General features: G+C 35.2%; 2 protein-coding genes across 3 annotated transcripts; one reads left to right on the top strand and one right to left on the bottom strand.

The window, feature by feature from the left end:
- Positions 1-4477: 4477 nt before the first annotated feature.
- On the top strand, positions 4478-7902 carry LOC105132208 (probable aminotransferase ACS10). The gene is made up of 4 exons (XM_011035555.1): positions 4478-5569; positions 5678-5818; positions 6570-6730; positions 6816-7902. The coding sequence occupies exons 1-4, from the start codon at positions 5072-5074 to the stop codon at positions 7669-7671; spliced, it is 1656 nt and encodes a 551-aa protein (XP_011033857.1). The 5' UTR covers positions 4478-5071; the 3' UTR covers positions 7672-7902.
- A 112-nt stretch (positions 7903-8014) lies between these two features.
- On the bottom strand, positions 8015-12490 carry LOC105132209 (probable LRR receptor-like serine/threonine-protein kinase At1g12460). Of its 2 annotated transcripts, XM_011035557.1 has the most exons (3): positions 10353-12490; positions 9474-10246; positions 8015-8433 (listed from the first exon to the last, which is right to left on the bottom strand). In XM_011035557.1, exons 1-3 carry the CDS (start codon positions 11543-11545, stop codon positions 8195-8197), a joined length of 2205 nt encoding a protein of 734 aa, XP_011033859.1. In that variant the 5' UTR covers positions 11546-12490; the 3' UTR covers positions 8015-8194. The 2 variants fall into 2 exon arrangements, with proteins under 2 accessions (XP_011033859.1, XP_011033860.1); XM_011035558.1 differs by lacking the exon at positions 8015-8433 and having other exon boundaries at positions 8486-10246; positions 10353-11634.
- Positions 12491-12749: the final 259 nt, after the last annotated feature.

A 12749-nucleotide genomic window follows, 5' to 3' on the forward strand; every position in this document is an offset into this window, starting at 1 on the left:
ATCATGAAAAAATTTAAATATTTTATAATTAAAAATATTAATATTAAAATAGTTTTATTTGTATAATGAATAGTATTTACATTTAAAAATATTATTATTGTTATTAAAATTTAAAATATTCATATAAAAAATATTATTTGTGCTATAAATATTATTATTTTATTTATAATTAGTAATATGAATACTAAAAATACTATTAGTTGTGGTATAAATAATTTTATTTTTATTATAAATAATAATATTATAATAATAATTTGAAGCGTCATGTGGTGTTTGGTCTGCTTTGATACCACGTGGCGGTTGGGCTACCATGGCTAATCGAGTCTTTTGCTAAGATTCATGTTCCAACCATGGCTAATCGAGTCTTTTGCTAAGATTCGTGTACTAGGTAGTGCTTGAGTTTACCCCCACATTGCAGCTACTTAAGCGACGCGTGACCCTTGGATTTTCCCTAGCGCCACGTGGTGCTGGGATTGATATAGCTAATTTAGTTTTTTACTAATACTTAAGTGCTAGGTGACGCTCTTATTCTGTGCAGGGGCAAGGTCACCTATGCCCTATGCGGTGCTTGGTTTGCATTATAACTTGTAATTCTATTAAAATTTATGTTAATAATTTTTCTTTAACTATCTATTTAATGTCAAATGTACTACAGGGAAAAAACAACCCTATCTTTTTCTTGCTGTCATTGCGACTATTTGTATCAAAATCTAAATTGTTATTATACGGCTTTAATCTATAATATTTGCTCCAGTTAGTAATATTTTATCTCTATATAAATAGTAACAGTTACACAAAATTCTTTTAGCTTATTACGTAATTTCATCAGTTGAATAATTTTAAACAAAATAAAAAAAGAATTATTCTATTTTATATATTATTTTTAACATGCCAAACATTTTCTTGTGGTTCCTGCTGATATAAAAGGAAGCCGTGTCCTTGTAGCTTTTACTCCTCCATTACCTCGATGCGAAACACCATAAACACTTGGTAGCTGAGAATATGAGTGCTTGAAAATGATTTTGTGACAGTGATCGCTGAATCCACATCGGATTCATGTCTTTTCTTTTCAAATACAGGTCATATAAAGAATGGAAGCGCTTGTTTGATTGGCAACACCGTGACGTACCTTAAATTTTAATTATTTTTTTTACTAAAAATTATTTTTAAAATATTTTCAGATTATAAAATTGATACAAAATAAAAATGTGATTATTTTTCACTAATAAAACAAATAATATATTTAATAACAAAGGAAAATGTGTATACATCGTGGGACTCATTCAAAAATTGAGTTTTAAGTGGAGATTTTGTGTAATAGTTTTTATATATTTTTTTAATTAAGTGTGATTATAATTATTTTTTAAAGTATTTTTTATTTAAAAATATACCAAAATAATATATATTTTATTTTTTAAAATTATTTTTAATATCAACGTATAAAAAAATTATTTTTATTAATATTTTTAGATTATTAGACAAACACTAAATAAAGTGTATTTGTTTTCTGCTAGCTTTTATGTAGCGATGAAACAAACACAACAACATATTTAATAATAAAAAAATTATGTTTGAAAATCAGTTTAATAGTTTTAAATGTTTTTTAAAATTAATTTTATAAATATTTTTTATTTAGAAATATATTAAAATAATAATTTTTTATTTTTTTAAAATTATTTTTTATACTAACATATCAAAATGATTTAAAAATATTAATTTAAAACAAAAAAATAATTTTTTTAAAAGTGTTTTTCGAACACAAAAACAAACAATGTAAATATTTTATATATTTTTTGATAAATTTTAACCATAATTTTTATAAATTTAAATTCAGTTAAATACAATTAAAATAATTTTTTAAAATTTATTTTTTTAAAACAGCAACCACGAAAACTAATTCATGAGCAAAAACACCCTAAGGCTAACTGGTGGCCGCGTGTCCACTGAAAAATGCCAGCCCAGGTTCGGAGATCATGCACCCACAGCCTGACCTCATTTCTTTTTTCTATACACCCAGCGACTACACGTAATCGCCCGTCGCTTCGGTATTTGTACATTGGCCCACTGTAACAAGAGGCAGTTTTCCACGGCCTATGTTTTAAGGCACTTTGGTTGGGCTGTTGTTGGTCTTGATATTTTCCCTCGGGCCTTGTTAATTGGGCTTTCGTACTTTAAGTGGCATCGGGTTAGCCCTCTTTAGGTCGTCTTGTGTATATATTTATAATATCTTAAGAAAGGCATAGCCATACACTCGCACATATATTACACTTAAAGAAAAAATGAAGAAATTATAAAAAAAAATACTCATTACAATGACATTAGTACTATTTTCATAAAAATGTGATCTCACCATTTTTATATTTATGTATGTGTTAATATTTATTTTTCAAATAAAAATAAAATTGTGTCAACGAGTTTTTGTTAATTTTATGTTTTATTTTGATAAAACTTGTATTTTAATATTAGATCAACACGTCTTCTTGTTTTTAGTGATCAAAGTAGGTGTAGCGATATATTTTTAACTTTAAAACATATTTAAAATATATATGGATGAGTTCTCAACATTGTTTGCTTAAATTTGAATTTTAACAATTAGGTCAACAAGTATTATAATTTTAGGGTTTGATGGAGGCTTAACACAATGCTTGCAACAAAATAAATCTAAATGAAATTATTGATTTGCAAGATTTTAATTCAGGACCCCAGATTATCTCAATAAAAACTCGTTGATAATAAATAACTTTCGAATAAACGTGAAAATAATTTAGATAAATATTAACATCTATATAATAAATTTTAAATGAAACCATATAACTAAAATAACTCTTTATTTAAAAAGAATTTAGTAAAGGTTTTGTTTATCTTTGCTCCAGTATAATCATTCACTTACTTAGGTTTTTAATAGCTAGTATGTATTTTAAAATTTTTAGTTTTCTTAATTAGATGATAATCTGTTTTTTTAATTTTCTTTTTAATTCTTGAAGGTCCCAATTTATACCGGGTAATGAAAACTGATGTCTCTAGTTTGGTGTGCGGCTGAAAAATAAAAAATATACTAGTATATTAATCGGGATAGAATTAGTTCATCTTTTTCACCATTTTCGGAAATATACATCCAGTACATGCACTCCGATCGGTACATGCACTCCGATCGGAACCGAAGGATACTGAACCACAACTATGAAGCATGTATCTAATTGAACACGGTAGACAAATGTGACGTTCTCATCGCTAAGCATCTCCAAAACTTTTGATGTAAAGTTAGTATATGCACTCCGATCGGAACCAAAGGACACTGAACCGCAACTATGAAGTATGTATCTAATTGAACAAATGTGACGTTCTCATCGTTAAGCATCTCCAAAACTTTTGATGTAAAGTTCGATGCTTTTTTTTTTTTTTAATTTTCGGGCAAGTTATAATTTAGATAAATATTAACATCTATATAATAAATTTTAAATGAAACCATATAACTAAAATAACTCTTTATTTAAAAAGAATTTAGTAAAGGTTTTGTTTATCTTTGCTCCAGTATAATCATTCACTTACTTAGGTTTTTAATAGCTAGTATGTATTTTAAAATTTTTAGTTTTCTTAATTAGATGATAATCTGTTTTTTTAATTTTCTTTTTAATTCTTGAAGGTCCCAATTTATACCGGGTAATGAAAACTGATGTCTCTAGTTTGGTGTGCGGCTGAAAAATAAAAAATATACTAGTATATTAATCGGGATAGAATTAGTTCATCTTTTTCACCATTTTCGGAAATATACATCCTAGTATATGCACTCCGATCGGAACCAAAGGACACTGAACCGCAACTATGAAGTATGTATCTAATTGAACAAATGTGACGTTCTCATCGTTAAGCATCTCCAAAACTTTTGATGTAAAGTTCGATGCTTTATTTTTTTTTTTAATTTTCGAGCAAGATGTATCATTAATTACTCCATGATGACCTTATCATTAATAATTAATATTTTTTCTAGAAGAAATCAGTTCTAGTGTGCGTGCCGCAATCACCACGCAATTATGTGATTGTTGTTTGGGAAGATACATGGAGGATGTTAAGGGGTTGTCCTATAATTGGATCCCTCAAGGCACGTGAGTTTTGGTCCCAGAATCCACATGAGCTGAGGAAAAGCACGTGGCCCAAATAAAAAATAGAACTCTATGCTTGAAGGGGGTCCTAACCCAAAAGGCCTTTGAAAGTGACAGGTTGTTTTTTTTTTTTTTTATAAGTTGACATTTTATGTTTATTTTGCCTAATCCTTCAAGCCTCTCAAGTTAATAATTAAATAGGTTTCAAATAACTTGAAATTTATTATACTTGAATTAGTAATCTCTGGAAAGAAAATTCTGATCAGTTAAGTACATCCTTCAAAATATTATAGGTGGTTTTTGACTGGGGGAGTTTGCACCCTTCATTACTACAACCTTTGCACAGCACTTGCTTTCTGCCTTAATTCAAGGCCGGCCATCGCTTCCCTTCCCGGGCTTGGGTTTTGTAGCTTACGGTTGTGGTTGACAAAGGGAAGAGACTAGTTGGGACTTAGTCTTCGAGTGTCAGGGGGGGGACAGATTCTATCGGCTGACTGCCTGGAAATTCCTAGGGATCTCAAACGAAAGGGGAGCATCGCCTTGAGTTCAGATTAAAACAATGCTCCTCTTTGATACGACAGGTGACTTGTTTTATGCGACTGAAATTACTATAAAGCCAGAACTTAATTCTCATGAACCTTTAAAGATTGTGAAAAAAAACATTGAGGATTACATAAATTATAAAGAAAATTAAAAATCTTTGAGAAGGGCCATTGAGGTAAACTCACGTGGCCTGCAAAACCAAAAAATTCTAGTGAGTAGAGAGAGAGAGAGAGAGAGATCCAGTCCTAACCACCCCTCTATAACGAAGGAAACAAAATATCCCTTGGAATTTACATAAACGCAAATGAAAAATCTTTCTGAAACCTAACCGCAACCACCATCCTATTATTTCACATCTGGGTTTACCCCAATGGATTTTTAATACGAAACCCGTTACACATCTCCATGACTTTTCCACTGCAACTAAAATGACCCGAACCCTGTTGTCTCGGACCCGGGCATCCCAACCCGACGAGGAAACGAAACAAACCACCACTGTCAGCAGTGGAGGAACCGCCATGAGAATTATAGTTCCTTTACAAGGCGTTGTTCAGGGTAGAGGAGATCTCTTTCTAGGCTCAGTAATACCCTGTGTTCTTTTCTACTTCCTCCAGCTTTATCTAAGAAGAAAACACCGTGATAACCCGAATGACCAGGATGACCCAGCAAGGGACCCTAATGCGCCGTCTCCTTCTGGGTCGTCGGGGAATCTGGCAGAGCTCTCTGGGTTTCATCGGAATTCGTCTAGAAACCTTTTATCACCGAGAAGTCTGAGAGGACCTGTTTTCTTGTCGGGCCGGGTCAATGGAATAGTGAAGAGTGGGGACTCACCTTACTATGTTGGGTTGAAGAAAGTCCTGGAGGATCCATATGACGAAGCGGTCAATCCAAATGGGGTTATTCAGCTTGGTATGGATGAGAACAAGGTGTGTACTTTAGCTTAAAGTTTGGAATTTTTTTTCTCTCTTTGGTATTGGAAGTCTGAATCTTTTGGTCCATCTTGTGTTTCGATAATGGGTTTATGCTTGTTTTAGTTAACGTTGGATTTGGTTAAGGAGTGGCTCGTAGAGAATGCAAAGGAAGCAATATTGGGTGGTGGTGTTGAAGGAGAGGAGTTAAGTATTAGTGGGATTGCTACTTACCAGCCTTCTCATGGGCTTACGCAATTGAAAGTGGTAATTTTATTTACTTCTCTTTGTATTAATGAAACGTGTTTAGGTCATTTTCAGTCAATTAATTCAGTAATAGATTGATTACAACTAGAACTTTAGTCTTCGAAGTTTTTAACCTTTCATTCAACTTAATTAGAATGGTTTTTCTTTTCTCGGATGTTTAATTTGTTAGAAGAAGAAAAGCAATTTGATTGGTTTTAGAATTTGAGTTGTATTGACTTGAGATAAGGTCATTCTGTTGTTTAGCTCCTGGGTGTTTTGATAAAGCATAAGTGCAGATTCAAGTGGTTGTTTTATTTATAATAACCTTAGCAAACCTTTACATTGTTAGTGAAATCAAAACGTAAGGAGACATGTTTTTATATGACCTTAAGACCAAACCCCGACCGAGCTTGAGTGCTGCCCTAACTAGCTCTCTATTGCAGCATCATTCTTTTCCTTTTGGGCTCCTAGCGGTGTCTGCAAAATGTTTGTCCTTCCAATCACTTTAATTGTGGATCCCAATTATATTAATTTACTCTTTCTTTTTGAACAATACCTGAAAGGAATGAAGATTTAGCATTATCCTTTTTTCTCCTATTTATGAACTAAATAGACATTGCATTCATGCATCACAGTGACAAGTTCTTGCACGCCCATTATCTGCAAATGTTGCTTTCCTTCTTGTGACTGGCATCTCTTTTAGCTGCAGTTAGTCACTTTTTTTTTCCTGTCTAGTTAAACTAAATTTGGTCATTACCTGCTTGTCCCGCAGGCTGTGGCAGGATTTATGTCCCAGATCATGGAAAATGCAGTTTCCTTCAATCCCTCACTGATGGTGCTTACAGCTGGTGCAAACCCTGCAATTGAAATGCTTAGCTTCTGTCTAGCAGATACTGGAAATGCATTTCTAGTGCCGACGCCATATTACTCAGGGTAACTATGAAATCTGCAATTTCAAAAGTTCTCATTTAGTTAAGTTTATCTCGGAAGAGAACTGAAGTCTGAACATGATATGCAGATTTGACTGGGATGTAAAATGGAGAACAGGGGTGGAGATAATTCCTGTTCCTTGCCGCAGTGCTGACAACTTCAGTTTAAGTATAACTGCACTTGATCGAGGATTCAACCAGGCAAAGAAACGTGGTCTCAAAGTCCGTGGGATAATGATTTCAAACCCCTCAACTCCTGTTGGAAATCTGCTTAATCGTGAAACACTTTATAGCCTTCTAGACTTTGCTAGAGAGAAGAACATACATATAGTGTCCAATGAAATATTTGCAGGGTCTACTCATGGGAGCGAGGAGTTTGTCAGCATGGCAGAACTCATTGATTCAGATTATCTTGACCGGGACAGGGTACATATAGTTTATGGTCTTTCAAAAGATCTCTCTGTTCCAGGTTTTAGGGTGGGTGTAATCTACTCCTTCAATGAAAATGTTCTAGCTGCTGCCAAAAAGCTGACGAGGTTTTCATCAGTTTCAGCTCCGACACAGCATCTACTTGTCTCTCTGCTTTCAGATACTGACTTCGTTCAGAAGTTAATAAAGAATAACAGGGAGAGGCTTCAGAAAACATATGCCGCATTTGTGGCGGGGTTGAAGCAATTGGGCATTGAGTGCGCAAAGAGCAATGGGGGCTTTTCCTGTTGGGCTGACATGAGTGAGTTAATCAACTCTTACAGTGAGAAAGGGGAGCTTGAGCTTTGGGACAAATTGTTGAATACAGCAAAGCTCAATGTTACTCCAGGATCTTGCTGTCGTTGTATTGAACCTGGATGGTTCCAATTCTGTTTTGCCAACTTGACTGAAAGGGACGTTCCTGTAGTCATGGACCGAATTCTTAAAATTGTGAATGTCTGTAAAGCAAGCAGTTGAAATGTTTGGTTTATTCTAAAGAAATAGATCCCTTGCAGGTTTTTTGTAGGATAATTTATTGAAGCGGTTACGCACTTGACACTGGAGAAGGTAGAGGGAACCAATTTAATATTTGCAAATGATCTTGGACAGTACAAGTGTATATAAGTTTCTTTTATCTAGAATTTTATTAGTTTTTTCCGCACCTTCAATGCCAACAATAGGCAGAACTAAATCCAGACTGTTGGTTTATGTTGTTTTCAATAATTCTTTCAATGTTCCATGTCAAACACTTGGCGCAAGTGTTCAAAGCTCATTTATGATTTATTCTTGCCTCTTCTTTTCAATGATTGAAAAATGAAATTGAACACTAGTTACCATTAAAATAACTGGTGGAAAGAAATCAATTAGGAGGAGGCACATAACAATCTCTCATTAGGCTGTTAATTTGGTTGAGTTAAATGAAACAGTATCCACTTGAAGGAATTCTGAAGGAGATAGGCTCTGCAACAGTTGTACTAAAAGAGAGTAACTAGTGGAATGCTTAAAAATCATTACCTCTAGAGGGAACTTGCTGTGCCACGGCCGCCACAGCTTCTATCTTTGATGCATTTGATATGCTGACAGAGAGCTCTGTGATCTTCCATTCCACTTTACAGGAGCTGGAGCAAGGTGCTTCCCTGAGGCTGCACTGGATCAAAGGATTAGACTTTTCATTCCACTTCGGTTCATTCATACTTCCAGTCCCATAGTTCATGCTATTCCAATCCAATAGCTGATTACCTACCCTACTTTGTCCACGTCAATTACGAGGAGCAAGATAAAACTAGAACTCTTGTAAAATTTGACATTTTCTCTATTGCAAATGAATTACAATAAATGAATCATTTTATTGCAAAATGTTACAAATATCAGGAACAATTTACTCTTTTAATTTCAAAATGAATAGAAAAGAATGATTTTCCCCCCTAATATGCAACTCTCTTGTCTCTGCACAACTAAGCACACCACTTTCCAGCTAGACTACCACTTTTTTTTTATTGAAAGTACATATTTAATTAAACTCTGAGGTGGTTCAAGAAAGCTCTGTATTGCACTTCCAACACCACGATGATTCTACTCCAACCTTATAGACTCAAGGACCTGAACAACCTCAGCCATGCTTGGTCTTCTTGAAGGAACCTCAGATGTACAAATCAATCCTAGCTTCATGACTTGAATCAACTCATTCTCCAAAAAACCTCGCAAGCTTCTATCAAAGCAATCTGAAGCAGAACCAGTCTCCAGCAATCCACGAACATATTCACACAGAACCACCACCTCATTTGCTGTTGGACTCTCCACTGGTTTTCTCCCGGTTACCAGCTCCAAAAGAATTACTCCAAAACTATACACATCACATTTATCACTCGATCTTAGACTCTGAGCCAACTCTGGTGCAACATACCCTACTGCATTGTGGAATTTGGTTAAACCATAATTGTCCAAAATGGGAAGCAACCTCCCCAACCCATAATCAGACAACTTGGCCTCATAATTTTCATCTAATAGTATGTTAGTGGATTTGATGTTGAGATGGAGAATTGGAGGCCTACAGTCATGGTGAAGGTAAGAAAGCGCTCTCGCTATTCCAAGAGCAATTTGAAACCTTCTAGACCAGTACAATTCTCTATTCCCAACACCAGTACTGGTTCCTGGATAATTAAGCCCATGCAGATTGTCATATAGATTACCATTAGGAATAAATTCCGACAAAATTAACTGCATTGTTGAAGACCAGTAATACCCTTGAAATGCAACCAAATTGGGATGTCGAAGATTACCTAACAATCCGATTTCTTGCTCAAATTCATCTTGGCTTCTGATCCTACCCAGGGTCTCAAGCTTCTTCACTGCAATAGAAACCCCACCTTCAAAAGTAGTTCTGTATACAGTTCCAATTGATCCACCACCTATTAAACATTCCTTGTCTAGCAAAGCTTTGGTTCCAGCCTCCCAATCTTCGTACTTAGAAGGCAAAGTCTTGCTAAACAGAACCAGCTTCCCAATTATAACATTTGAATCTGTTGAATCCAATGGTGTGCTCTCAACAACAGTTGTCACGTTGTCTTTTTTCCTGCTGCGTGCCCTGATGTTCATAATCGATACCACACAGACCCCAGTAAGGATCAGTGCAGCAGCAACAATCGCCACAATAACAGAGTTACTGAGCACTTTGTTTTTGTTTGATCCATTACCTGTCCCATTGCCACCTCCTGAGCAAGAAATATCCAAAGGGACACCACAGAGCCCAGAATTGTTAAGAAATGAAGCTGTGCCGAAAGCCTGGATTTTTGGTATTGAAGGAATGGGACCAGAAAGGTTGTTGGAGGAGACATTGAAATATTTTAAGTTTGCCAATTTTCCAAGAGAATATGGAATTGTCCCAGAAAGGTTATTCTGTGACAATTCGAGAAGCTTGAGGTTTGATAGGCTTCCTAGAGTCTCCGGTATGCTACCATCTAGCTGGTTTCTATGCAAATCAAGGACTTCCAGGGAAGTCAAATTGTCAAGGGTGTTGGGAATTTCTCCATCTAAAGCATTTCCAGAAACATCCCTGAATCAAAAGATTAGAATTTTTTTGTCATGTTTGGATTTAAGTAATAATAATTAAAAAAAAATGCTCATAACATCTAAAACATTTAGATGGTGTTTGGACTCACAGCTCACGAAGAAACCTGCAGTTACTTATATCTTTGGGAATTTCACCAGAAAGATTGAGATTGTGCAAATCCAAAAGAAGAAGCCACTCAATGCTTCCAAATTCTGCAGGGATTGTCCCCTGTATTGAATTGTCACCCAATTTAAACACCAAAAGCCTCTCCAAATTTGCAATACCAGCTGGAATGCTCCCATTCAGCCTGTTAAATCCCAAGTCGATAAATTCAAGGCTTTTGCAGTTTGTAATGCCCAAAGGGATTTCACCATCCAGATTATTACTTGACGCATCAAAGAACTCCAGACTCTCACTGCAAGTTCTCATCGCTGAAATCTCTCCTTGAAACGCATTATGCGATACATTGAAGTAACTCAAGTTTTGCGATCCAATAATTTCAAATGGAGCCAACCCAGTAAACAAATTGCTGCCAAGATCCAAAAAACGCAATCTTTGGCATTTTGAAATCTCTTCAAGCACGCTCCCAGTTAACACATTGCTCCTCAAAGACATATACTCTAATACAGGAATATCACAAATCCCAGAAGGCAAGTCACCACTAAAATTATTGAAAGAGAAATCAAACCCTTCAAGATTAGTGCAGTTTGCAATTGAAGCGGGGATTGAACCAGAAAGACTATTATGAGAAAAAGAAACAAACTTGGTGTTGTAACAAAACTTGAACAAAGCAAATGGAATCTCCCCAGTGTAACCATTCCTTGACAAATCAAGAAATCTAATCCTTCGCAAATCACCAATGAATTCTGGTATTGACCCAGATAAGGCATTAGAACTCAAATTTATCTTCCACAATGTGCTTAATCCTGCATATTCTTGTGGGATATTGCTTGTAAATTTGTTGCCAAACAATGTCAAGATTCTTAAAGATCTCAAACCTGATAATGCTGGTGACAAAACCCCAGATAAGCTTGTGTTCCACAAAACAATTCTCTGTACAAAACCAAGAGGATTGCAGAACACACCATTGTAATCACAAGGATTGCCACTTGGAACCCAATTAGCCAAACTGTTGTAAGGGTCCTTGCTGATGTTAGCCTTGAATTGTAGTAAGATCTCCTTCTCGGTAGCTGGTGAAACTGTAGTAGCAGTGAATCCAAGGAAGAAAAAAAATAAGAGCAAAAGAGCATGAGCAAGACACAATTGATACAATCTTCTCATGCTCACAGTATAAATGTTCATAAATGGATCTGCCCCTTTGACATTATTGATGATGGATCCAACTGAAACAGGATCTGGGTCTCCTTGCCACTTCACGTGAACTAATTCTTGTAGCTCTCATATTGAGAAACACAAAGGCACACTCATGACACTGTAAAGGTGGCATTTTTCAACTTCTGGTATCACTGAAACTAAAGAAAGCACTTAAATTGGTGAACTCATTTGCACGCAAAACAACCCCATTAGTTTACGGCCCAAAAACAAATATCTTGGGGGCTTCGCTTTTGTGGGGTTTGTGTAAAAAAATGAAACTGATGAGGCATGGGAAGTGAAGCAATGAAAATGGTGAAGAATTAGTGGTCGTCTCACCCTGACAGCGTCTTTCCTGGAAAGGAAGCAGGCGAGCCAATTTCATAATCCCTCTCTCTGCTTTAAAAAGTATCTCTCTCTAATATGGTGTTGATGTATGTATAGTTGCCGCCAACTGAAGAAGAACCACGTGCATGTCCATGTCTTTCTCACTACCTCTGGTATAGCACATAATTATACTTGAAAAAAAAAAAGCACTGATCTTTTTATGGATTGCAATAAAAAAGAGAGAGAGATCTGTCTTGTTAACTGACCAGTCCTTGACCATGACCTAGCAAGCTTCTGTAGGTGTCTGCAGTCATGCATTTATTCTCTCTCACCAAGACATGCCAACTGGCCACACAAAAGGGAATACCCTTCTGAGGGGACTAATTTAATTTGATCAAAATTAAGAAAAAAAAAAAGGAGTTGCTATTGTGTAAAAGAGAAAAACAAGGAAATAAAGTGAAGCAAAGGAAGGGGTCTTTGAGTTTTATTTTTTCTTTTTGTGGATTAGTTTTTGGATGTGGTGCTGCTTTTTTGAGGAGGCCATTGAAGTTTCTTTGTTTCCGTTTCGATGGAGACATATGAGAGGATTGTTTTTTTTATTTGTTTTGCAGTGGGAGAGATGAGACGTAAAATGTAATCTTCCTTTGATGTTATTACATTGGAAGGAGGTGATGCATGACAGCTTTTTTTCTTAAAAAAAAATAAATAGTAGCGGCTAAAAGATTTAGTCAAAACTAGGTTTTTTAAGACGCTGTACGTCGTGGAATAGATTATTTTTTTTAGTTTTTAAAAATATTATAATGTTAAAAATTTAATACTTGTTTGATAAAAAAATTAAATTAATATTGTTATATTGAATGATATATTA

Source organism: Populus euphratica, unplaced genomic scaffold, assembly GCF_000495115.2.
Source record: "Populus euphratica unplaced genomic scaffold, PopEup_1.0 scaffold39.1, whole genome shotgun sequence".
Classification (NCBI taxonomy): Eukaryota; Viridiplantae; Streptophyta; class Magnoliopsida; order Malpighiales; family Salicaceae; genus Populus; species Populus euphratica.

Coding starts and splice junctions, on each gene's coding strand:
- LOC105132208 (XM_011035555.1), top strand. CDS start 5,072: ATGACCCGAACCCTGTTGTCTCGGACCCGGGCATCCCAACCCGACGAG. Junction 5,819..6,569: donor GGCTTACGCAATTGAAAGTG/GTAATTTTATTT, acceptor CTTGTCCCGCAG/GCTGTGGCAGGATTTATGTC. Junction 6,731..6,815: donor CCGACGCCATATTACTCAGG/GTAACTATGAAA, acceptor CATGATATGCAG/ATTTGACTGGGATGTAAAAT.
- LOC105132209 (XM_011035558.1), bottom strand. CDS start 11,545: ATGAACATTTATACTGTGAGCATGAGAAGATTGTATCAATTGTGTCTT. Junction 10,247..10,352: donor TGCAGGTTTCTTCGTGAGCT/GTGAGTCCAAAC, acceptor CTTTTGATTCAG/GGATGTTTCTGGAAATGCTT.